The 26,288-nt window shown below is 40.3% G+C and overlaps 1 protein-coding gene across 3 annotated transcripts in view; it reads right to left on the bottom strand.

Moving 5' to 3' along the window:
• Positions 1-523: 523 nt before the first annotated feature.
• gtf3c2 (general transcription factor IIIC, polypeptide 2, beta) overlaps positions 524-26,288 on the bottom strand; it is a 119,936-nt gene continuing 94,171 nt past the window's right edge. Inside the window, exons 17-18 of one of the 3 annotated variants that reach the window (XM_072251409.1) lie at positions 14,708-14,812; positions 524-5,411 (exon numbers count right to left, since the gene is read on the bottom strand). In XM_072251409.1, coding sequence (XP_072107510.1) covers positions 5,238-5,411; positions 14,708-14,812 — 279 coding nt within the window. In that variant the 3' untranslated portion in view covers positions 524-5,237. Of the gene's footprint in view, positions 5,412-14,707; positions 14,813-20,718; positions 23,498-26,288 lie in introns of those variants that run through there. The other 2 variants (XM_072251411.1, XM_072251410.1) reach the window with 2 other exon arrangements.

The following is a 26,288-nucleotide window of genomic DNA, read 5'->3' as shown; positions in this document are numbered from 1 at the left end:
TATATCAATTCCAATTAATGACAATGGTCTTCAAAGTGACATTGGACAAACAAGGTTTGTATGCCTTTCTTGTGAGCTCAGCTTCTTCATTGTGATGAGTTTGCATAAATGTCACAACCCAGCCGATTAAAAATAAGGCAAGGTAAGTTAGCTGACCAGAAATGTTGCTACAAAACTTGGTTATCATCTCACAAGTGATCCAGACATCACTCTTCTGGCAGGACTGTGACAATTAGTCACAAAACCATCTCATCCTTTCCCTGAAGTTGGAACTGACGGAAGTATTACTGTATGGAACTTTATAGTAGTTCAGGACAGACTAAGCCTAGACAACCCACCACCCCGAAACTTTCTTTCAGGAGGCAGGCTTCAAATTTTTGCAATCTGTAGAACAATCCAAGAAAGCTGACAATGTTTACTTATGATCTCCAGTGCCCACTTTACTTATTGCACGGTCTCTGTCACAATTGCTGTAATTAAAATAATCATAACTTTATTTACTAAGTTGTCAGAATAATATCCAAGCATAAGAAGAAAACAAGTAAAAAATTAAAATGTTTTAATTGCATATTATGACCAAAGTAACATTTAAATATAAAATGACATAACCACTCAGACTTGAAACCCGAGAATACCAGAGTATTAGTCATACTCCAAATACATATAGACACAAAGATCAAAAACTGAGATAACATTAAGCAAGGTGAAAGATTAATTGGAATGGATATATAAATTGACCTTGGGTTACATCCTTATAGATTAGTAATTACTGCAAAATAAACAGGCATTTACTTTGGCTCGAGCCAGCCAGAAGCCTTCCTTCCCTTCTACAAAATGTACTGGTGGATAAGAAGCAACAATTCTTGCCACATAGTGTCCTTTTCTTATCAGATGTTATATACAAGGTGCACTGCAGGATGATATGGTCAGGAGAGAAGCCTACTAAATCAGGCAATATGACATCAGAATGCGGTACTTTTCTTAAAAGGCATCCATTTTGCGATAACTCAACAACACTTCTTTCTAAATAAATATAGTATCACTAAGACATTTTAATAAATGACTTGCTGTGTTATAAATAGTTGGAATGAATATGAAGGGTTCACCAGGCTCTTGAAAAGAGGCAGCTACAAAGACTACATGGCTAATTGTAACCATTTTAAAATTTAATCATCAGCATGTGAACTTGTGCACGACAACATATAAAATCAATAATAAAAATCTGGGAAATTACTGCATGAGAACAGTGTGTCAAACTTTCTAAATTATAAATGTTCTCAAGTTAGACATTTGCTAACTATGCAGAGATTTCTGTATAGAACTAACTTGGTATTTTTACAATAATTATGTATAAATATTTAAGACATTAGTGTCAAGAAATTCGACCCTGCTCTATTTTAATCAAGCCGCATAATAGCTCTCGCGTGTTCTAGTCCGCTTCCAAAGCTAATGAATTTGCAGAAGCATAGTAGAACATGCGCTGCAAAACTAATTGCCCAAATAATTTTTACAAAAGCCAAATTTTCCTGATTGATTAAAGTCAGTTACCCAAGGATGCAAACTACCTTGGCAAGCTCAACAGGCCAGTGCACCAATGGCTATGGCTTTCTGAAAGATGCAACTGGGAAGCACTGGAGCATGAACATACATGATGGATCAGAGAGAATGGTGAAACTAAAATGAAACATTTTATAACAAAAGGCAACATTTTAATCTCTGTGCCACATTCACAGCTTTAATTTCTAAGAAATAATTAACAAACTCTTATTAGCAACTGTACACTCTGTCAAGTGTTTTAAATTCATGTTCTAAAGCTGAGTTTCATTCCACTCTTTGCCTTGAACAATCAAATTCACTAATGTTACATGATGATAACTGTATAATTATAATATTTAAACCTTTCAGGGAACTCTTTAAAAAAAATCATATTATTTGCAAGGGATGACCAACAGGAAAACAAGCCTTGATTATGATATTAATACAGAAATAACAGCTTATGGGTGGGGGTAAGAGCAACATGGAATGCATTAAAGAAACAAAATTTAGCATTTCCCTCAAAGCAGTTCAGCCATGTCAGAGAGGAAAGTACTCTTTGTGCTTGATCAAAAATAATGGTGCAAGGAAGGGAAATGATAGTGCTTTATAGCATAGTTAAACAAGACTTAAGCTGCATTAATGCAAGAGGTAATTAAATTATCTTGAAAAATGAACTTTTTGTTGATTGAACTTTCAGGGGAGTTTTCTGAATTTAGGGGCTGACTTGGGAAAAGAAATTTATAAAATGGAAAGTGCAGATAAACAGTGCACTAATCTAAATACTGTATATTAATCTAAACTAAGACATTTAGTACATCGACGCATTGCTGTGTTAAATACTGATACACTGCACTCAGAATGGTAAAATTTGGTATCCAGTTACATATGCCAAGCAAAAAAAAAAAATCAATAATGTTATTCAAGGAAAGCACCCCTTAAATGGAATAATGATGGAGAGTATCATTTCATGGCAGCATTGTCAAAGATTTGGAAATGAACCACTTTCCTGCAGTTTTGGTCAGATGTAAAAGAAAAAGCAAAGTGTGGGAATTGCATTAAAATAAGTTATTTATATGCAACCTAAAATACAGCACATCTTGAATACATTTCCATTCAAGATTAAAAGACAAAGAAATCAATTCATGAATATAAGTGATACAACATTTGAGGCCAAAGCACTGGTATGGAAACATCCATGCCACCACACTCTTCGGAACATGCTACATTTTAACAGTGCTTTCTCTCCCTTTTACAATGGTTTACAAACAGGAATGAAGCCAAATGTCTTTTGATGTGGGATTCATATAACAAGGATAAAATGTTGCACGACATTGCTCACTCAGAGTCACTCACTAGGTTAGGCAGTACCTTTAAAAATAGAGCAATTTTTAATTTCATATACTTTACATGGAGGGGAAAAAAAAGCTCAACTGGTAGCTTAAATGCATCTACATTGAAAGTGCTAATATCACTATCAACTTCTGTACCTATAATAAAAAATAACTGAGTTGTGATTTTGCCATAGCAGGGAAGGCAGTTATTAATTCTTGCTGGTCGTAGGGAATTAAGAATTTCAATACAGAAGGCAATTCCTGTGCAAGTGATGTGGGAGTGATGTGGGAGTGATGTATTTCAGCCACAAAATGGTAAAGGCCATTCTATTTGCACCCAATTCCAGTGTGCAAATGTGTCATAAATGCACATGGAAAACAATGTTTGAACTGGGGTAAAGGTAGTAATATGAAACAACAAAGACTATAAATGTACTGACGTTATGTAGCTCTCTAGCTTTGCACTGACCATTCACAAAAAAGTGACTACGAAACCTTACAGACAGTCTATTGTTTTGTTTTGAGGTAGTTGTATTACAAGGTGCATCCAACTACATCAGCTAGGTTCAGATTTACAGATCTTTAAATGCCCAACCTACATGCAACAGCAAATAAATGAAATACACACAACATAAAACAGAAATTCAAGAGAAATTAGAAAGGCAATTATATCACTGGTTGTATTATAATTATTATAAAACAAACATCACTTGTAGAAAACAACTTGAAAAACTACAAATTCTGAAACAATTTTACAGGATTTTTTTGGGGGGAGGAGGGAGTTGCAAGATGGAATAAAGGGAGAGCATGAACTGTTCAAAGCATTCTTTAGAAAGGTTCACAGCCAAAAAGCCAAATGTTACACATAGTGCATATTTAACTTGAAAAAGCAATATGGAAATGACAGCAATGCTCAGTGTGAGCAATTGATCATTGCCTGTTTTACAAATAGCCATGTTAAAAAAATCATGAAATGCCATTCAAAATACAAAAGGGAGTCAGTTTTCAGCAATAATGTATTCAGAGGAAATTGCTTGCTAAATTCGATACTTCTAAGAATAACCATTTATGTTGATAGCTAGCGTAGCTCTTCACTAGCATGCACTACAGGTCACAATGCCAACAGCACAAAGACTTTGGACTAATGATCTACCAAAGGAAAAGCAATGGAATCTGGGGAAAATTAGACTTCGATCCAAAATTAAAGGGAAGCTTCTGGATACATCCAGAGTGAGACCAACCTTTTATAACTTCACTGTACCAATGAAGTGGCACAATCATAGAACAAGAATGAATCAAATTTTTGAGAGTCTTGCAAACTCTTACTTTATAAAGCTAATTACAGTTAAGACCAGGAATAAAGTTATTGCCTAGCAATTATAAATTTTGCTTTATATGTACAATTATAAAATCCTGAACTACTTACTGCACATAAACTAAAAAAGTTAATTCAGTCCATTCATACTTTAGATAATCTGATTGTTTCTCTTAAAAATAAATGTGACCTGTTTTTACCTGCCTCAGTAAGACACCAACCAATACACCAATTCTCAAACGATATTTTCATGCAAAGATATGATTTTCTATTATATAACCAAAATGCTAGCAAGGGTGCTTAGCAAGATGGCAGAAAACCTAGGAAAACTATTTCCAATTCAATTTCTTTAAAAAAGTTTGCAAAAACATTGCATGACATTTCATGATTTTAACATTGGTTTTGTAAAATTGTTCCTAGCAGCTAAAAACCTGTCAATCCTGTGAAATCAGACACGTTCACTTTTGTCTCAAAGCTTTTTTTTTGTTGATTAAAGGCCAATGCTACTCCTCACTCACAACATCTAAACAAGATTCAGGAAAATCATAACAACCAAAGTGAAACTTTTTGACTACTTCATTTGAAAAACCGGTGGCAGAATTTGTTTTGATCAGCAGCGCTAAACAGGGTCTATAACATTGAGACTTGTACTCCTCTCTCAATATTCATATCCACTGAAGCCAATAAATGGGTGGGATGAATATAAATGGTGACTGATATCACTGCGCTACTTTAGAGTCTGTGATCAAAGGCAAATTTCTACCCCAATGTGTCTGATTCATTTGATTGAACTCCAGTAATACATTTAAATAAGACATTATTCTATACAACAAACTTTAAAAAAAACATACACAGCTGAACCTAGCAGGCAGGAATAGCTGTGTCTCATTCAATTATTGTGCCCCAACAGGATCCAGTAGGTGTGAGCTATGTTACAACTCCATTTGTTGCTTGGAAAATTCAAAGTGGCGGTATGTCAACCCAAGAATGGTGGCTTCATATTATTGTTTGCATCAGTTTCTACACTGTGCATCATGTTAGAGACAATGGGACTCTCAATTGGTTGTTACTGCAGGCTGGAACATAGAACTGAATTGTGCTTGGTATTCCTTGATCAACTTCCTGCTGACATGTGTGTTAAGGCTCCGTACACAGTGGGCTCGAACAATGCCAGATTGCCCAGCAGACAGAACCCATCCATGGGCATCCAGATTGGGATTGAAACGGACCTGGTAGAAAAAGACAGCTAAATTAGATAGACAAGCTTTATTATTTTTTAAAAAATGACTTTCCAAACTGCAAGAAATATTAAATGTTAGATCCATACATGAAATCTGAAGGCAACATACTTGTTAAGAGCAACAATAATGTAGGAAAACCAAATTTTAAAAAAGTACTTAAAAATGGGGACAGCATTCTGGTAGGAATAACCACAATAGTTTATTTTTTAAAAAAGGGCAAAACAAGACAAAAAAATTGATGCCAAATACTAAGAGCTAAAAAGCAACATGTTAGAAGCAACAGTTTGTTTACAGTTAACAGTTCCTGATGTTTATAGTTTTCAGTTAATGTTCTATGGATTTGCTAAGTATGCCCACAGAAAAAGATTCTCAGGGTTGTATGTAGTTATATGGGTTCTGATAATAAATTTTACTTGGAACTATAAATCTGAAACAAAGCAAAAAATGCTCAAAATACTTTGCATGTCAGGCAGTATCTGTGGAGAAGTTAAGAGTTCTGATCAATCCCCCTTAATCAGAAGCAAATGGCCAGAGAACAGAAAATGTAGGTGTGAAATTAAAAAAGGAAGTTAGGAAGGTAAAGCAAGTGGATGATAAAAATTCATAAGTGAAATCATAAGCAGGCTTTATAGAAACAGAAGAAGAGGATAACATTTCTTACTAAATTGATTTACTACACCCTGCAAAAATATTTATAGTTTATTATTGATAACTGTTCTTGGCAGCATGAGTAGAACTCCACATTTAATAACAATTGGAAGTTCCTTGTTTTGATCCAAGAAATCTGATGGACTCTTTGGAAGTGTGACATCTGAAAAATAATTTAGGCCTTTGGATAACTTTTTGTATCTTCAATTTAGCTGTACACAGAAAGCCACAAATAACAAGTATGTTAGACGTGCTAGATCATCAGGCCTAGAGGATAAGCTTCCAATGTTGCTATTACAGTTCCAGACACTGGACTGTAAAATTAAATTTTCTTCATTTTACACATCATTTGTTCTTGTCCGTCTTTTAATATATAAAGGCAACTGTGACACAATACTGCACCAGAATGCCAAATGGAGCTTAACTGCATTCTCTGACATTCAGAACTTAAGAGTATGTGCCATTTAGTAAACATATACAACAGACAATTTGATGGTGTGTGGCTTTAAAGAGACCTAAACCATATAACCTGGAACTGAAAGAAAGTGAACACAACAGGGAAGCTACAAAAACATGAGAAATAAGAAGTTAGAGAAGGCTAATGTAGAAGTCTGTTTGGCTGATGTGAATGACCCTTCATTTAATTTTCATGGCCACTTTTCCTCAGAAACAGAAGAAATTCTGCAGACACTAGAAATCCTGAGCAACACACACAAAATGCTGGAGGAACTCAGGTTAGGCAGAATCTATGGAACAGTCAGCTTTTCTGGCTGTTCATCAGAACTGGAAAGGAAAGGGAAAGATGCCAGAATAAGAAGGTGGGGAGGATGGAAAGTTAGATGCTGAGAGGTAATATGTGGAAAAGGCAATGGGCTGGTAAAGAAGGAATCTGACAAAGAGGAGAGAGGGTAGGAACAGGGGCACCGGGGGAGGCGATAGGCAGGTGAGAAGAAGTGGCAGGAGGCCAGAGTAGGGATTAGAAGAGGGAAGGGGGATGGGAAAAAATTACCAGAAATTGGAGAAGTCAACGTTCATGTCATTAGGTTGGAGGCTACCTAGATGTGTTATGAGATGTTGTTCCTCCAACTCGAAAGTGGCCTCATTGTGGCAAAAAGAGGAGGCCATGGATTGACATGTCAGAAAGGGAATGGGACAGGAATTAAAATGGCTTACAACCCGGAAATTCTGCTTTTTGCGGATAGAACAGAGGTGCTCAATAAAACAGTCCCTCAATTTTCGCCGGTTCTCAGCAATGTAGAGGAGGCCACATTGGAAGCACTGGATACAGTAGATGACCTAAACAGATTCACAGGTGAAGCGTATCCTCAGTGCTACTTTCCTGCACAAACCATATTTCCCTTGACTTCCTTACAATTCTGAACTCCAATTACCTATTCAATAATTGAGCTATCAAGTTCCACTACGTCTTGGGTGAAGAAATTTCTTTTAATTTCCAAGCTAAATTGTTAACCGCTTATTTTGAGACTGGGAGCCATGCTTCCAGACAGTTCATCCTGATTCCAGCACTAGCTAAAACCCGTAGGAACTCTGTCTATTCCAACATGATCCAACTCTTCCATGCTCAAGAGATAGGCCCTGACTGCTTAAAAGGACAAACACTCCTTGCAGTAATTATTCTGGTGAATCCTTACTTCAGCCTTTCACAAGGAGACATACTCCCTGATCTACAAGTGATAGACTTCCAAATTTTCAAAAGGATAATGAAAGTAACAGAGGGAAATAGTAAAGTGGAGAGGGTCAGGTGAGGAGGAAATAATTACGATTTCAGCACACATAAAACGCTCACTCAAATTACTGATGTAGATTGCAAACAGCTGGAGCTATAGCATTGATCCTGCTAGAACCAGCCACCAAAACCAAAAGTGACCCATTTACTCCTACATTATTTTCCATCCATTAACCAATCCTCTATTCATTACAGTACATTAACACCAATACTCTACATTCAGATTTTGCTCAAATATCTCTTGTAGCAGCTCATCAAATGCATCACAGCAACTGGTTCACCATCATCTATTTTGGTAATTATAACCTCAAAAACAAGTTTTGTCAAATATTAATCCCCTTCCATAAATCAATAGTGTTATTGCTCAGTCTCATTCTCATCTTCTACGTGCTTTGTGCCAGAGTCCCAGCTGACCAGCAAGAACACTTTTACATTGAATTATATTGTTAGACTCAATATCGCTACACCAAAGATTTGGCAGTTCATTTGGGCAGGATTTAAAGTAGTTTAAGGTCGCCTGGGCAGGGTATGGAAACCAGTGCACAGACTCACAAAGGATAGAAGGCCTTGCTGAAAATGGTGGGCAAGAAATCAGGGAGCAGGTATCCAAGGATGTGTTACTGGCTGCACGTTAGCGTAGCAGTTAGCATGTTGCTATTATAGTGCCAGTGACCCAGGATCAATTACCACTGCTGCCAGTAAGGGCTCCTAACAAGGGCTGATTGATAAGTTCATGGCCTAAGGTAGAAGGAGTCAATTTTAGAAAACCTAGGTACATTTATTTTTCCTACATTTACACACTTAGTCCAGCGGGCGTGGAGCACACTGATCCCTTCTTTGTAGAAGTCAGTGTCTTGGACCTCCAGAAGTGGTCCACAGCAGGGGTGATTGATAAGTTTGTTGCCTAAGGTAGAAGGAGATGAGTTATTAACTTCAAATTTTCTGCATTTTCACTCAAAGAGTTGCCCGGCTGGTGGCGCAATGTCATCAGCGCCAGACTCCGGAGCAAAGGCTCCCGAGTTCAAATCCAAGTCGGGCAACCCCCCGGAGCATGCTTTCCACCCGTGCTGGGTTGAGCGTCGAGCTAGCCACTCGGCCTCGTAAAAAAAAAAGGGTCGAGTCAAGAACATTCATATCGTGACCCAGTTAATCCGAAAGCAGACCAATCCTGACAGCACGCGCCAGACAAGAATGGCTGACTGGTGCGACACACACGAAAAAAAAGTTGAACTGCACGTGCATGTAACCAGAGCTGTATAACTCATCTCCTTTTACCATAGGCCACGAACTTATCAATCACCTCTGCTGTGGACCACCTGGAGGTACAAGACACTCTTGTTACATGCACGTGCAGTTCAACTCTTTGACTGATAATACAGAAAGTTTGAAGTTAATAACTCATCTCCTTCTACCTTAAGCCATCAACTTATCAATCACCCCTGCTGTGGAGCACTTCTACAAAGAAGTGTGCTCCACGACCGCTGGACTAAGTGTGTACATGTAGGAGGGGACTATGTGCTTTGTTCAGGGTGTCAGATGTGGGAATCCTGGGAGACTTCCAGCCTCCCTGATGGCCACATCTGCGCCAGGTGCACCGAGATGCAGCTCCTCAGAGACCGTGTTAGGGATCTGGAGCTGCAGCTTGATGACCTACTGCTTATTAGGGAAAGTGAAGAGGTGATAGACAGGAGCTACAGGGAGGTAGTCATCCCTAGGCTACAGGAGTCAGAACACTGGGTCACTGTCAAGAGAGGGAAGGGAAATGCCCGGATAGTGGAGAGCACCCCTGTGGCTGTCCCCCTCAGCAACAAATATCTTGTTCTGGATGCTGTTGAGTGGGATGACCTGACAGGGGACGCCCACGGTGACCGGGTCTCTGGCGCTGAGCCTGGCGCTGTTGTGCAGGAGAGAAGGAGGGTGAAGAGAAATGTGGTAGTCGTGGGGGATTCCATAGTCAGGGGAACAGACAGGAGATTCTGTGAGCCTGACAGAGATACCCACATGGTGTGTTGCCTCCCAGGTGCCAGGGTACGGGATGTCTCGGATCGGGTCCTGAATATTCTAAAGGGGGAGGGTGAGCAGCCAGTTGTCTTGGTACATGTTGGTACCAATGACATAGATAGGACAAAGGAGGAGGTCCTGAAGAGAGATTTCCAGGAGTTAGGAAGGAAGCTGAGAAGCAGGACCCTCAGGGTAGTAATCTCGGGATTGCTACCTGTGCCACGTGCTAGCGAGGGCAAGAGTAGTCAGATCAGGCAGGTGAATGCCTGGCTGAGAGACTGGTGTAGGGGGCAGGGCTTCAGATTCTTGGATAATTGGGATCTCTTCTGGGGGAAGTATGACCTGTTCAAAAAGGACAGGTTACACCTGAACCCGAAGGGGACCAATATCCTGGCGGGAAAGTTTAATAGAGCTGTTAGGGAGGGTTTAAACTAATTTGGCAGGGGGATGGGAACCGGAATGATAGAGCAGAGGAAGGGGAAAACAGAAATAAATCTAAGATAGTGAGCAGTAAAGATGTCAGGAAAGACAGGCAGGTGATGGGGCAAATGTGTAGCCATTGGGATGAGTTGCAGTGCAATAAAGTTGCAGTGAAATCAAAGCAAAAAGTATCAAATACTGGTCTTAAGGTGTTGTACTTAAATGCACGCAGCATAAGAAATAAGGTGGATGATCTTGTTGTACAGCTACAGATTGGCAGGTATGATATTGTGGCTATCACTGAGACCTGGCTAAAGGATGCATGTCTCTGGGAGCTGAACGTCCAAGGATACACGGTGTATCGGAAGGATAGGAAGGTAGGCAGAGGGGGAGTCGTGGCTTTATTGGTAAGAAATGATATTAAATCATTAGAAAGAGGTGATATAGGATCGGAAGGTGCAGAATCTTTATGGGTTGAGCTAAGGAATAGCAGGGGTAAAAGGACCCTGATGGCAGTTATTTATAGGCCTCCAAACAGCTGCAGGGATGTGGACTACAAATTACAACTGGAAATAGAAAAGGCTTGTCAGAAGGGCAGTGTTATGATAATTGTGGGGGATTTTAACATGCGAGTAGATTGGAAAAATCAGGTCAGCACTGGATCTCAAGAGAGAGAATTTGTAGAATGTCTGCAAGATGGCTTTTTAGAACAGTTTGTTGTTGAGCCCACTAGGGGATCGGCTGTACTGGATTGGGTATTGTGTAATGAACCGGAGGTGATTGGAGAGATTGAGGTGAAGGAACCCTTAGGAGGCAGTGATCATAACATGATTGAGTTCACTGTGAAGTTAGAAAAAGAGAAGCCGAAATCTGATGTGTCGGTGTTTCAGTGGAGTAAAGGAAACTACAGTGGCATGAGAGAGGAACTGGCCAAAGTTGACTGGAAAGAGACACTGGCGGGAAAGACGGCAGAGCAGCAGTGGCTGGAGTTTATGCGAGAAATGAGGAATGTGCAAGACAGGTATATTCCAAAAAAGAAGAACTTTTCGAGTGGAAAAAGGATGCAACCGTGGTTGACAAGAGAAGTCAAAGCCAAAGTTAAAGCTAAGGAGAGGGCATACAAGGAAGCAAAAATTAGTGGGAAGACAGAGGATTGGGAAGTCTTTAAAACCTTACAAAAGGAAACCAAGAAGGTCATTAAGAGAGAAAAGATTAACTATGAAAGGAAACTAGCAAATAATATCAAAGAGGATACTAAAATCTTTTCAAGTATATAAAGAGTAAAAGACAGGTGAGAGTAGATATAGGACCGATAGAAAATGATACTGGAAAAATTGTAATGGGAGATGAGGAGATGGCAGAGGAACTGAACAAGTATTTTGCATCAGTCTTCACTGAGGAAGACAGCAGGATACCGGACACTCAAGGGTGGCAGGGAAGAGAAGTGTGTGCAGTCACAATTACGACAGAGAAAGTACTCAGGAAGCTGAATAGGCTAAAGGTCGATAAATCTCCTGGACCAGATGGAATGCACCCTCGTGTTCTGAAGGAAGTAGCTGTGGAGATTGCGGAGGCATTAGTGATGATCTTTCAAAAGTCGATAGATTCTGGCATGGTTCCGGAAGACTGGAAGATTGCAAATGTCACTCCGCTATTTAAGAAGGGGGCAAGGAAGCAAAAAGGAAATTATAGACCTGTTAGCTTGACGTCGGTGGTTGGGAAGTTGTTGGAGTCGATTGTCAAGGATGAGGTTACAGAGTACCTGGAGGCATATGACAAGATAGGCAGAACTCAGCATGGATTCCTTAAAGGAAAATCCTGCCTGACAAACCTATTACAATTTTTTGAGGAAATTACCAGTAGGCTAGACAAGGGAGATGCAGTGGATGTTGTATATTTGGATTTTCAGAAGGCCTTTGACAAGGTGCCACACATGAGGCTGCTTAACAAGATAAGAGCCCATGGAATTACAGGAAAGTTACATACGTGGATAGAGCGTTGGCTGATTGGCAGGAAACAGAGAGTGGGAATAAAGGGATCCTATTCTGGTTGGCTGCCGGTTACCAGTGGTGTTCCACGGGGGTCCGTGTTGGGGCTGCTTCTTTACATTGTACATCAACGATTTGGATTATGGAATAGATGGCTTTGTGGCTAAGTTTGCTGACGATACGAAGATAGGTGGAGGGGCCGGTAGTGCTGAGGAAACGGAGAGTCTGCAGAGAGACTTGGATAGATTGGAAGAATGGGCAGAGAAGTGGCAAATGAAGTACAATGTTGGAAAGTGTATGGTTGTGCACTTTGGAAGAAAAAATAAACGGGCAGACTATTATTTAAATGGGGAAAGAATTCAAAGTTCTGAGATGCAATGGGACTTGGGAGTCCTTGTACAGGATACCCTTAAAGTTAACCTCCAGGTTGAGTTGGTAGTGAAGAAGGCGAATGCAATGTTGGCATTCATTTCTAGAGGAATAGAGTATAGGAGCAGGAATGTGATGTTGAGGCTCTATAAGGCGCTGGTGAGACCTCACTTGGAGTATTGTGGGCAGTTTTGGTCTCCTTATTTAAGAAAGGATGTGCTGACGTTGGAGAAGGTACAGAGAAGATTCACTAGAATGATTCCTGGAATGAGAGGGTTAACATATGAGGAACGTTTGTCTGCTCTTGGACTGTATTCCTTGGAGTTTAGAAGAATGAGGGGAGACCTCATAGAAACATTTCGAATGTTAAAAGGCATGGACAGAGTGGATGTGGCAAAGTTGTTTCCCATGATGGGGGAGTCTAGTATGAGAGGGCATGACTTCAGGATTGAAGGGCGCCCTTTCAGAACAGAAACGCGAAAAAATTTTTTTAGTCAGAGGGTGGTGAATCTATGGAATTTCTTGCCACGGGCAGCAGTGGAGGCCAAGTCATTGGGTGTATTTAAGGCAGAGACTGATAGGTATCTGAGTAGCCAGGGCATCAAAGGTTATGGTGAGAAGGCGGGGCAGCGGGACTAAATAGGATAAAATGGATCAGCTCATGATAAAATGGCGGAGCAGACTCGATGGGCCGAATGGCCTACTTCTGCTCCTCTGTCTTATGTTGAAAAATAAATGTGCTTGGTTTTCTAAAATTGACTCCTTCTACCTTAGGCCACAAACTTATCAATCACCCCTCGTGGGTCTTGGCCTGAAACGTCGACTGTACTTCTTCCTATAGATGCTGCCTGGCCTGCTGCGTTCCACCAGCATTTTGCGTGTGTTGCTTGGATTTGCAGCATCTGCAGATTTCCTCGTGTTTGCGTTTTTAAATTCCCTTCTGATACTTATTTTCCACTTTGATCCTGACAATATCTGTACTCCGTTATAAGACCGTGGTCCCTGCCTCAAACATTTAATATGGAAAGATATCCTTTTTTAAAAATGATTTCCTTCAATAAATAAAACTAACCACTTTTCCTTAAAACTTATAAACTCTCTAAACAAAATAATCCATACCAATTCACCTTTTCATTACTTAAAACTCATTAAATCTCCTCCTGCTCTTTTATTTTAGCAATGACAGCCTAGTAACTATATACAACCTCAGTGCCCATTTAATAAGCATAAAGATTTAATCACTACTGCGTATAAATTCATCTTAACCACCTGCACTGCCCTCCACTTATGACAACCAAAATCCCTTTTTTTTAAGGTTTCACACCTGGATAATCTGTCATTATCACTGTCCACAGCAATTAAATAATAACAGAAACAGGAAATTTACCTGATGCAAACATACCTAACCCCCCTCCCCTGTCTATCAGTGTAATCTAATGGAAATATCACAGAATCACAAAGTAATGGTCTCTGATTCTCAAGTCCTGCATCAGGATTTGACTGTATAAACCAGCTCTAATGAAGAAAATTATTTACAAATTTGTTGACAACACTCCAAACAAAAAAAGGTGTGCTATTAAATTAATCCAGAATAGAAAAAATTTCTGGATACTCTGGCAGCCTTTCAGAAAGTCATCTAATATTTTGCCAAGATTTTTGTTTCTGTAGGACTTACCTTTCACTAGTGCAAAACTACCTATGATGTGAACAGGAATGGAAAATGCAAAATTTATCCACTGGGAGATTTGCAACCTCACTTGCTTGGAAAGCAACAGTGTGTGAAACCACCATGTTTTATAAAATCACACAAAGTTAGGAGAAATGGGGTTAAGGGAAACAAATCCATGATTGTAATATGATCTTTTACTTCCTGTGACCTCACATACAACCTCGTACGTGACTTAGTATTATGGTGATCCACAATATGATTTTAGTAGCAAATAAAATTAGAAGGGAGCAATGCTAGGCCAGTGAAATTTAGCTGAGCACTGACATTAAAACGTAGATTGAAAACACTTTTCACATTTTATATAACATTTTGAATGTGAAAGTTTTGAGAAAATTTTGTATAATGATCCCATTTTTCACGGCAATATTGATGTTCGGTTTACCTTGTATACAGATTCCAGTGGCATTCTGTCAGGATAAGTTTTTTCTTTGTCAACAGTCTGCATTCTCTTAAAAGGTCCTCTGGAAAACAAGTTCTTGAAACTCCTCTAAAAAATATTTTAAAGAAGTTTTAAAATAGAGTAATACACCTAAAATACAGGATCAGACCAGACATCAACATCAGATACTTAACATCCAAGTAAAGTTACCAGTGAACTTTTCAATAATTGCATAATTTAAAGGAAAACATCACAAAGGGGCGAGGAGAGGACTAATGAACCACTTGTAAATGTCAACTGATATAAATATGCATCCTAAATCTGGTTTTAAAGGTGGTAGCATAGATTAACAATTTAAATAAGAGTGTATGCATGTTTATCCACTCTTTAAAATCAAAACAAACAAGTTTGCTCGAAGGGTTTCAGCAAGACCCTTCAGCAGGGCTGGAGAAAATAAGATTTTGAATCAGTTAGAAAGTGGGGAGGGGATGGAGAAACACAAGGTGATAGATGAAACTGGGGGGAAGGGGTGAAGTAGGAGAGGTCATAAGGCCATGGAAAAAAGAAAAGGGGAGAAGCACCAGAGGGAGGTGATGAGCAGGCAAGGAGACAAAGTGAGAGAGGAAAAAGGGGATGGGGAATGGTGGTGGGGGGGGCACATTACCAGAAGTTCGAGAACCTGCAGACAAGGAGGTGGGGGGTACTGTAGTCTGGCAGACTGACATCCACCTTGCTGAGTCCCAGCGGCAACTGTCAGACACCTCCTCTTACTTACCTCTCAAACAGGATCCCAGTAAGGAGCACCAGGTCATTGTCTCCCACACTATCACTGACCTTATTAACTCTGGGGATCTCCCATCCCCTGCCACCAACTTCATAGTTCCCGTATCCCACACCTCCTATTTCTACCTCCTACCCAAGATCCACAAACTTGCTTATCCAGGTAGATCCACTGTTTCAGCTTGTTCCTGCCCCACCAAACACATATCTGCATACCTTGACTCAGTTTCATCCTCCCTGGTTTAGTCCCTTATAAGCACATAGAAGTAGTAAAATTAAAAACAGAAGGCAATATATTGTTACAGAGAAATGCAATGAAGTAGACAAAGTGTAAGGGCCACACAAATTAGATTGGAAAGTCAACAGTTCAGCTTTTAGCATTTGAGAGGTTTGTTCAAGATCTGCTAATAGTGGGATTTAAGCTGTCCTTAAGTCTTGTGGTCCATCCTTTTAAGCGTTGCCTGATGGGAGGGGAGATAAAGAGAATGACTGGGAGGGGCACTTAATTATGTTGACTGCTTTCCCAAAGCAGCAAGAAGTGCAGACAGGGTTTGTAGAGAAGAGGCGGATTTGAGTGCATTTTGAGTGCTGGGCTGCATTCATAAAATTTCTTGCTGTTTTGGGCAGAGCAGTTCCTATACCAAGCTCCATTGTGAACATATTCAATAACTCTGTCTACGCAGCTCTAAGCATATGGAATTCCAAAAAGTCACAAACTTTGAAGAAGAAATTCCTTCTCATTTCTCATGCAGGGGCAATCCTTATTCTGAAAGTATGCTATTGGTTTTAGATACAGTGGCATGCAAAAGTTTGGGCACCCCGGTCAAAATTTCTGTTACTGTGAATAGCTAAGTGAGCAAAAGATGAACTGATTTCCAAAAGGCATAAAGTTAAAGATGACACATTTCTTTAATATTTTAAGCAAGATTACTTTTATTTCCATCTTTTACAGTTTCAAAATAACAAAAAAGGAAAAGAGCTCGAAGCAAAAGTTTGGGCACTCTGCATGGTCAGTACTTAGTGACACCCCCTTTGGCAAGTATCACAGCTTGTAAACACCTTCTGTAGCCAGCTAAGTGTCTTTCAATTCTTATTTGGGGGACTTTTGCCCATTCTTCCTTGCAAAAGACTTCTAGTTCTGTGAGATTCTTGGGCCATCTTGCATGGGCTCTTTTGAGGTCTATCTACAGATTTTCGATGATGTTTAGGTCGGGGGACTGTGAGGGCCATGGCAAAACCTTCAGCTTGCGCCTCTTGAAGTAGTCCATTGTGGATTCTGAGGTGTGTTTAGGATCACTATCCTGTTGTAGAAGCCATCCTCTTTTCATCCTCAGCTTTTTTACGGATGGTATGATGTTTGCTTCCAGAAATTGCTGGTATTTAATTGAATTCATTCTTCCCTCTACCAGTGAAATGTTCCCCATGCCACTGGCTGCAACACAAGCCCAAAGCATGATCGATCAACCCCCCTGCTTAACAGGAGAAGTGTTCTTTTCATGAAATTCTGCACCCTTTTTTCTCCAAACATACCTTTCCTCATAGCCGCCAAAAAGTTCTATTTTAACTTCATCAGTCCACAGGACTTGTTTCCAAAATGCATCAGGCTTGTTTAGATGTTCCTTTGCAAACTTTTGACGTTGAATTTTGTGGTGAAGACGCAGGAAAGGTTTTCTTCTGATGACTCTTCCATGAAGGTCATATTTGTGCAGGTGTCGCTGCACAGTAGAACAGTGCACCACCACTCCAGAGTCTGCTAAGTCTTCCTGAAGGTCTTTTGCAGTCAAACGGGGATTTTGATTTGCCCTTCTAGCAATCCTATGAGCAGTTCTCTCTAAAGGTTTTCTTGGTCTTCCAGACCTCAACTTGAGGTCCACCGTTCCTGTTAACTGCCATTTCTTGATTACATTATGAACTGAAAACGGCTACCTGAAAACGCTTTGCTATCTTCTTATAGCCTTCTCCTGCTTTGTGGACATAATTTATTTTAATTTTCAGAGTGCTAGGCAGCTGCTTAGAGGGGCCCATGGCTGCTGATTGTTGGGACAACGTTTGAGGAGTCAGGGTATTTATAAAGCTTTGAAATTTGCATCACCTGGCCTTTCCTAACGATGACTGTGAACAAGCCATAGCCTTAACAAGCTAATTAAGGTCTGAGACCTTGGTAAAAGTTATCTGAGAGCTCAAATCTCTTGGGGTGCCCAAACTTTTGATTGGTGCTCCTTTCCTTTTTTTCACTTTAAAATTGTACAAAACAAAAATAATACACTAATCTTGCTTAAAATGTTGAAAAGAATGTTTCATCTTTAACTTCATGACTTTTGAAGATCAGTTCGTCTTCTACTCACCTAACCATTCACAGTAACAGAAATTTTGACCGGGGTGCCCAAACTTTTGCATGCCACTGTATATCTACTCAGGTGAACAGCTCTTCAGCACCCACCCTGAAAAGTTAAATGAACAAAGGCCCAGTCTAATTAATTTCTTCCCAGGAGCCAACTTTGTCAATCATCTCTGCACAACCTCCAATTCAAGCATAATCTTCCTAAAATAAACTTTAACTTATTAGATCTTATGTTTTAATTATAAGCAATTTTTATATGACCAATCTCTTCCATTTTATATACCAGAAGCTCTTACGTTGTATTGTTTACTAATTTGCTCTCATTCTCCATCTATTCCCTCTTCAGAATCACTTCTTAATCATTTTTTAGTTTTTAAAAATTTCACAGTTCTGTGGCCTATTGGTATTCTTTGTATTATAAACATTTTTCCCAAATTTGGCATCATTTCTATTTCAGTTAGAGACAGAATGTGCATCCTTTTTTGTTGAGCCTCTCTTTCTTACTGAAATTTATTTTGCTGACATTTATGAAATATTTCCTGTGCTCATACAGTTGAAACTCCTTTCATTTAAATTTAGACAACAGTTTCAGACACACATTTGTCATCCTCATATTGAACTTGAAATTCTATCATGCTATGCTCACTCTTTCCTAGGGCAGTTTACTATGTAACTATCAATTAATTATATCCAGCTGCATAATAACAAAAATAATTACTCATTGGTTGTTTCCCCCAACATTCTATGAACTTATCCTCAATGGTACTCATGTCAACTTGATTTGTCCAATCCACATGATGATTAAAGTTGCTTTGAAAACTAGCTAAGCCAACTAGATCCCCATCCTTACCAGCTGACAACACAATGGATAGGAATAAATTGAGAAGCAAGAAATGTTGATGCTGGAAAATCTGAAATAAAAATAGTAAATGTCAGTGATACTCAGCAGATAAGATAGCATCTGTGCAGAGATTTCAGGCTAATAATCTTTTATCAGTACTGGAAAAGTGAGGAATAAGTATGATTTTAAATTGCAGGGAGAGTCAGCAATGAAAAACAAGGGAGAATTCGTCGTCGAATTGCTACGAAAGGGTAAAAACCAAGATTATAAAAATTATGTTGCCGTTGTCTTACAGAAGATGTTGAATGCTTATTAAATAAGGTGATGTGTATGGAGAAGACAAAATAGAGGGAAATGAAAGAGAACAGCACAGAGGGAAACAAACACACTGGAAGTGAAAGATGCCATAAAATTGAGGAGTTAGGTAAGCTGAATTAACCCAACAGGTGGATGATCTGACATCAGAACAAATCAGTTCAGACATAAACAGGAAAGGCTGTCTGTGTGTCACATGGATAATCTCAGTTTCATATGTTGTCTCAACCTCTTCTCTCTGCAACTTAAAACAAGCTTGCTTTCTCACTTTTAGATTTCTTTTGAAATATTAACCTGAATCCCGCATGGACAGAAAATTGGCTGACTGGGAGGAGGGAAAGAGTGGGAAGAAAAGGACCCATTTCTCATTGACTGCCGGTGTCTAGTGGTGTTTTGCAGGGATTGGTGCTGGGACTGCTTCTTTTCACATTCTATACAATTGTTTGGCTGACAGATTGATGGCTTTATGGCTAAGTTTACGGATGACACAAAGATAGGTGGAGGGGCAGGTAGTGTTGAGGATGCAGGGAGTCTGCAAAAGGACTTAAAACAGATTAGAAGAATTGGCAAAGATAGATGGAATATAGTGCAGGGAAGTGTATGGTCATGCACTCTGGTAGAAGGAATAAAGGTGTAGACAATTTTCTAAATGAGGAGAAAATTCAAACAAAAAAAATCAGATGTCCAAAGAGACTTTGGAGTCCTTATTAACTTACAGGTTGAGTTGGTGGTATGGAAGTCAAATGCAATGTTAGCACTTATCTTCTAGAGGTCTAGAGTATAAATGGATGTAATGCTGAGGCTCTATAAGGCATTGGTCAGATCACACTTGGGAGTATTGTGAGCAGTTTTAGCCCCTTATCTAGGAAAATATGTGCTGGCATTGGAGTGTGTCCAGAGGAGGTTCATGAGAACAATTCAAGGAATGAAAGGGTTAACATATGAGGAGTGTCTGTACTCGTAGGAGTTTGGGGGGGGGGCGGGATCTCAGTGAAAGGCCGAGATACAGTGGAAAGAATGTTTCTGATAATGGGGGAGCCTAGGACAAGAGGGCACTGCCTCAAAATAGAGGGACGTCCATTTAGAACAAATACTAGGAGGAATTTCTCAATGGGCTGAATAGCCTAATTCTACTCCTATGTCTTATGAAACATCACTCCACTGATATTGATTTATACTGAATTTTCCAGTATTTTCTGTTTTAATTTTAAAGAGACTGCCTGTATTTACAAAAATCAACATAATTAACATTTACATATTACATGTTAAAATTATTATAACACAAAACACTCAGCAATACACAATTTAAATGTATTAAATTCCTTTAAATTAATTTTAATTTAGCTATCTTCTGATTCTTGCTACTGTTTGCCTCCATTCAAGTGAATAAGCCTAGTGTTCCTGCAGAGGAATTTCTTAGGACAAGTGAGAAATATGGAAGTTTGCACTACTCCCCAAGATATTATTGCATCAAATGTAGTAGCTCTGTTCATGGCAACTGGCTGTCAGAAGTTTGGGACTTGTGACTGGACTAGAATCTCTAACTTAGATGCAGGTGCAAAGGTAGATGCTAATGGGTTTAGTGCTGATTTTATGAATTTTTAAAAAAAGATTTATGTCAAATGAGTCTTATGGAAGTGTGAAAAATCTTTTTTCTGATGATTTTTGAATCTAAAATTGCAAAACATATTATCTTAAGTTTAAAAATTTGTTTCTCTAGTTTTGTTATTTGAACATGCAACCTAAATAATCTGGAGACAGGTACATTCCAACTATAGTGCTGTCTACACATATGTATGTCAATGATGCATAATTTTATTTCTCTGTTGTCACCCTAGTTCCTATAGCTGACTTCCTCTTTGATTCCCTTGGATGGGAAACTTGGAATGCAAATTATTTCTTTGAGTAAATCAAGAGCAATAATAAAGCTTCCTCTTTATTTGCGCCAACTAACCTTTTCTGATCTATTGAGTTAGACCAATAGAGGCTCAAAATGTACAGTTCATTATCTGTTTAAATTCTATGAATCTATTGGCTCTGTTGCTGACATGCAAATTATATCACATCAAATCTCCATGACAGCTGTAGATGTAATGATCCAAGACAGTTCCAAAAATTACGCCTTCACTTTTGGCCATGAAGCTAGCTACCAAAGGGCAAGGAGAAATAGCCCTGGGCATATACTACATCCCAGTTGCAAAACAGATAATCAGAATTCTTGGAAGGATGATAAACTACTGGATATTCCTGAAGAATCTGTGTAGGAGATAGCTCCATGTTCAAACTTATCTACCTAATGCCTGCAAAATTCAACTTAATGATAAGGACCGCTTGTGGAAATTTGCTTCTGAAATATGAAGCTCTCCAAATTGCCCTTGGATTTACTACTGCAATTAGGCATCTTTGAAAACAATAGAATTTATTATTTTGGTCATATTTGCAATATACTTCAGAGAGAAATTATGACATTTTCAAGGAAGTGCCATTAAAAAGCCAGCAATTTCAACAGGCACCAACAATGGCCTTAAACAGCTGATTTTACAGGCACTCTGTTGATTAAATGCCTCATCCTTCATTAACTTAAAAATTAATCCCTCTCACTCTGCCCAGGGTATGCCATCTGTTATGTTCTATTCAGTCCACCAGCTTCCTGTTGACTGCAACACAGTGAAGAGAAGATGCTTTTTCTTCTATATCTCAGAAGCCAATATTATTCTCAGGCTATAATCAATACATTTCAAACTTGTTTCACCTTCTGTTTTAATGTAGCTATATTGTACATTTGTAGCTAGAAGTCACAAATAAATAGTTGCATATACATTTATAAAATAATTTTGGCACATTTTGGCTTCTCACAATTACAAACGTACTTGTACCAACATTATTACACAAAATTTCCTTGTTTTGTTTAAAAAAAGAGCAATTTCTGATTACTGCATCAATACACATCACAGTAAATTACACCAGATTAGGTTTTCATATGTTCCGAATGCGTATTTAGGTAGGGCACCACCCTGTGCCCAACCAGACCACAAATCCCCTCTCCTCATGTCAGTCTGTGGAATGCTTGCTCATCCCTGAACAAGGCCTTTGCTGTTCATGAGGTCACCGGGATTGGCAAATATAACTGTGAAATTAAGAGAAATGTGCGTCACACATAAACACTCCCTGCCAACTACCACTGCCTCTCCAGACTACAACTTTTTACACTACCACTGACTGAAGTATAATTATAGAATCAAGGGACACCTTGACTCTCCTTTACAATGTTGGTACCTTCTGATGAGCATTTCACAGCTTTGATTTAAAAGCATACTCTATTGCATCAGCTTCTGGAGTTAATTAAATATTCCTTTGAAGTCAATAGATTGAAGTCTTTAATGTTCTTCTGTTCATTATTTAACTTAGAACTTCACTAAACTACTATAGGGCTTGATAGGCACTGTGACTGCAATTTAAAAAAATCAGGGAAGCTTCTTCAACATTTTTACATGTTATTCTTGAATTCGGAGAACTGGCACTGCTTACCATTCCTTAGCAATGTTCACTGTAAATAAACACCTGCTATTATTTTAACACAAACTCATTCTTATGGCTTTCTGATTCTGTGTGAGATAAGGAAATGTGATTTACCAGTTTTAGTGATGGAGCTAGCCAGATGTCAGTCTGCCTTAATATAAATAAACTAAGTTTTAAGAGTTTGTATTTATAATAAATTTTCAATGTAGTTAGCAAGACTTCTATGCCTTAGGAGTCATACACCACACAAACAATATTTTAAATGGTGGAAAATACAAATTATAAACAGCAACAATATAATTGATTAAAATCAACTAATTTGATAACATCAGCATGTCCATTATGAGACTACACTGTACCCCATTTATATTTCATATATCAGTGCATGTAAGACTATTAGATATCTTTTATAATTACTATTCATTGGGAATAATGTTCTTTATGGTAGCATACTGTTCCCTGTTAAAAGCAGGTTAACTTGCATCACATAACCATTTAACTACATAGAAGCAGCCAAGTTATACCAACATGTTCTTCAGTGGAATGAACTTTACTCAAGAAAAGATTGCCCTCAGTATTTAAACTTTCAGCTGGTTCTACAGGATCTTAGTTTTTGAGATAGCCTCTACCCATATCCAGTTCTATATGTAACATGCTGTAAGGTTTCACTGATAATGTAATGGTTTCTCTGTAGCAGCAATGTTTGGGTTATGATTAGAGATAACGGGGTTTAGAATGCTGTTGTTCTTTCTTGTGAGTCTGGAAGAGAGATTTTCGGGGTCCTTTGCCGGGGAGAGATGAAGAGAGAAGACCCAAATGGAGAGAGTAGGTAGACCGCCGGATGGGGTGGACTTGGAGCGAAGGTCCGAAAGGCAGCGATGGCCAGAGGAAGTCGATGGTGGATGACCGGCTTATCAGTGAGCTCCAACATTGCACAATAGACTGTTTCATAAGATTGGGCCCTTTTTTCTTTTTTCCCCCGTTTTCTTTACTAACCCTATAGTTAAAGTAAGAATTATAAAGCTTAATTGTTTAATCGCATATTGTGTACTATCTGTTATTTCAGGATACTGATTTGTTACATGGGACACATTGCACAGCATCCACCCAAACGAGATTCTTAAGTTTGGCCGGGCCAGGGGCTGTCACCCTCTATATTAAGCCGCTAGTAAAAGCGAGAGTTACAATTGTGGGGGCTATGTTCGGGATTGATTCCATTGGATGCTGTGTGATTACCCTGAGCAATGAACTAGTGGGGCAGATATTTGTACACCGGATGAATTGTTAGTTTGCCTGTTAAGTACTGTTAAAATTGCGATTGTGGGCGCAGGTTTGATAAAATGGTGCTGCAGCTCTCGTTTTAATGCAGACCAGCACTGAGGTAGCAGTAGCTGGGGGTGGAGATTTCAAAGGAGAGAGGGGAAAGAGTGGTTGGATTTGGAATGCCTAATCAGTCCACGTCCCCCAGTGAAGAGTGAGAATTCTGAGTTAGCATCCGCCCTTGCTTCTCTGGCGAATAAATGGAAAAATCAGATTCAAAGTCCCAGCTATGGCAGGCTCCACCTATTCTCTGGAATAACGCCCACCCCCAAAGGGGAGGAGGAGTATGAGACTTGGGCGGACCGGACCTCCAAGTTGTTAGATGGGTGGCAGTGCACTGATGACATAAGGTGACAGAGATTGGTTGGAAGTTTGCATGGGCAGGCCGATGACATTGTGAGAGCTATCAGGATGAAATATCCGGTAGCGACAGCTGTCAATTATGTGCAAGCACTGGACAATGCCAATGGAGCTCAAGGTGGGGTTTCAGAACAGGCGTCAGGTGAAGGGGGAGAAGCTTTCTGCTTTTATTTTTCAGCTAGAGAGGCAGCTAAATTGCTTGCAGCGCAGAGGGATCATTCAGGCGGCTGAGGTGGATCAGTTAAGAATGGACCAGATAGCCAGGGGCGCCCAGTCCCATGACCTAATTGCTTGGGGTCTCTGAATTTCTCATAAGATATGCCCCCTTCCATCTTTTGTTGAGCTGATCAGAGAGGTATGGGAAGAGCAGAACGTGGAGGAGGCAGGGGAAGACTCCATCAGCAGGGTACAGTCCTCGGTAGTTGTCCCCTGTGGTGAAGTGACCACGGGTAGCCTATCCCGGGGAGCAGTAGAGGAGATTGTGGCAGAGTTGAGAATGCAAATATGTCGGCTGTTATCAGTGGGTGTGACCTTCCCCATATGATGGAGCTGATGGGGGGGGGGGGGGAGGAGATTCCCCAAGGGGACGAACAATGCGGAGGGCTGCTGGCAGCAGCTATCACGCCAGAAGGAGAGTGAGCTCCTGGGTACCTCAGCAGAGGGAGTCGTTGCGAAAACTTAGAGGAGATCCAGTGAGGGAATGGCCTGGTGTCCCTGGGGGAACATGTTCCCAGCAATGTACTAAGGAACCCCCGAAAGCGAAAGGCCCAAATCCTGAAGGCTTAGTAGGTCCATGCTCCAGTGTGTCGCTATGAATAGGGGGTACTTATGCTGAAGCCATACTTGACACCGGATTGCAGGTCACGTTGCTGTACCGTTCGTTTTACAACCGGTATCTGAAGCATTTACCAATGACACCATTCAGGGCACTGGAGTTCTGGGGGCTTAGTGCTAGTAATTATCCATACGACGGTTATTTGTCAGTTAAGTTCTCGGAGGCCGATGTGGGAGCGTCTGAGGTCCTTGATACATTGGTGCTGGTTTGTCCGGACCCAGTTGAGAAGGGCAGCGTTTCAGTTCTGGTGGGGACCAACACCCCTCTTGTGAAGAGGCTCACGGGGGCCTGCAAGGAGAAGGCTGGCGAGAGCTTTCTGGGAACACTGTCCATGCGCCCAGTGTTTCAAGATGCTTTTGAGGAAGTGCGTGGCTGCATCAGGCTGGATACCAAATTTAGATGAGGGACTGTGTGGTTCACCCTGTCAAAGCCAACGGTAGTACAGCCCGGGGAACTGGCGGGAGTGATGGGGATCCCCAAATTTCCCGGAGTGCCTGAGACCACAAGGAGGAGTCGGAATTTCCTGCTGGGGTACTGGTAAGGCTCGAATTACAGAAGCCCTCGGTTGTACAGGCAAGCAGAATGGCAACGATTGTCAGGAACACTACGAAGAGGAAGGTCACCTTCTAGCGGGGGATGCCCCTGGTGCATCTGTTCCAGTGACGGTAATGTCTAGTGTCCCTGTGAGACACGCCAAGGAGAAATTACTGGAAAAAGGGGGGGAAAGTTGACCGCTGAGTCATTCAACTTCAGGGACTCCCTGGTTCCTGTGGGTTGGAAGAAGTTGGTAGAGAAGATGTTGAAGCGGGAAGGTGTCTTTTCCACTGATGAGTTTGATGTGGGTTGTTCCAAGAGCACACGTCACACTATCCAGGTGACTGAAGGTACCCTGTTCAGAGAAAGGTCGTGGTGACTGGCCCCTGCAAAGATGGAGGAAGTTTGGCAGCATTTGTGAAAGTTGAAGGAAGCTGGGGTCATCACAGAGTCCCGAAGCCCCTATGCGTCTCCAATAGTAGTGGCCCAAAAGAAGAATGGGAAGGTACGGATGTGTGTGGACTATAGGACTCTGAACAGGCACACCATCCCTGACCAGTATACTGTCCCAAGGATTGAAGACATGCTGGCCTGTCTGAGTGGTGTGAAGTGGTTCAGTGTGCTGGACTTGAGGGGTGGATATTACCAGATCCCCATCAGTGAGGCTGACAAAGAGAAAACAACATTTATATGTCCCCTGGGATTTTTCCAGTGTGAAAGGGCCCAGGGCATCTCAGGA

Source organism: Mobula birostris, chromosome 2 (assembly GCF_030028105.1).
Source record: "Mobula birostris isolate sMobBir1 chromosome 2, sMobBir1.hap1, whole genome shotgun sequence".
NCBI lineage: Eukaryota > Metazoa > Chordata > Chondrichthyes > Myliobatiformes > Myliobatidae > Mobula > Mobula birostris.
This window is presented reverse-complemented; position numbering and strand designations above follow the sequence as displayed.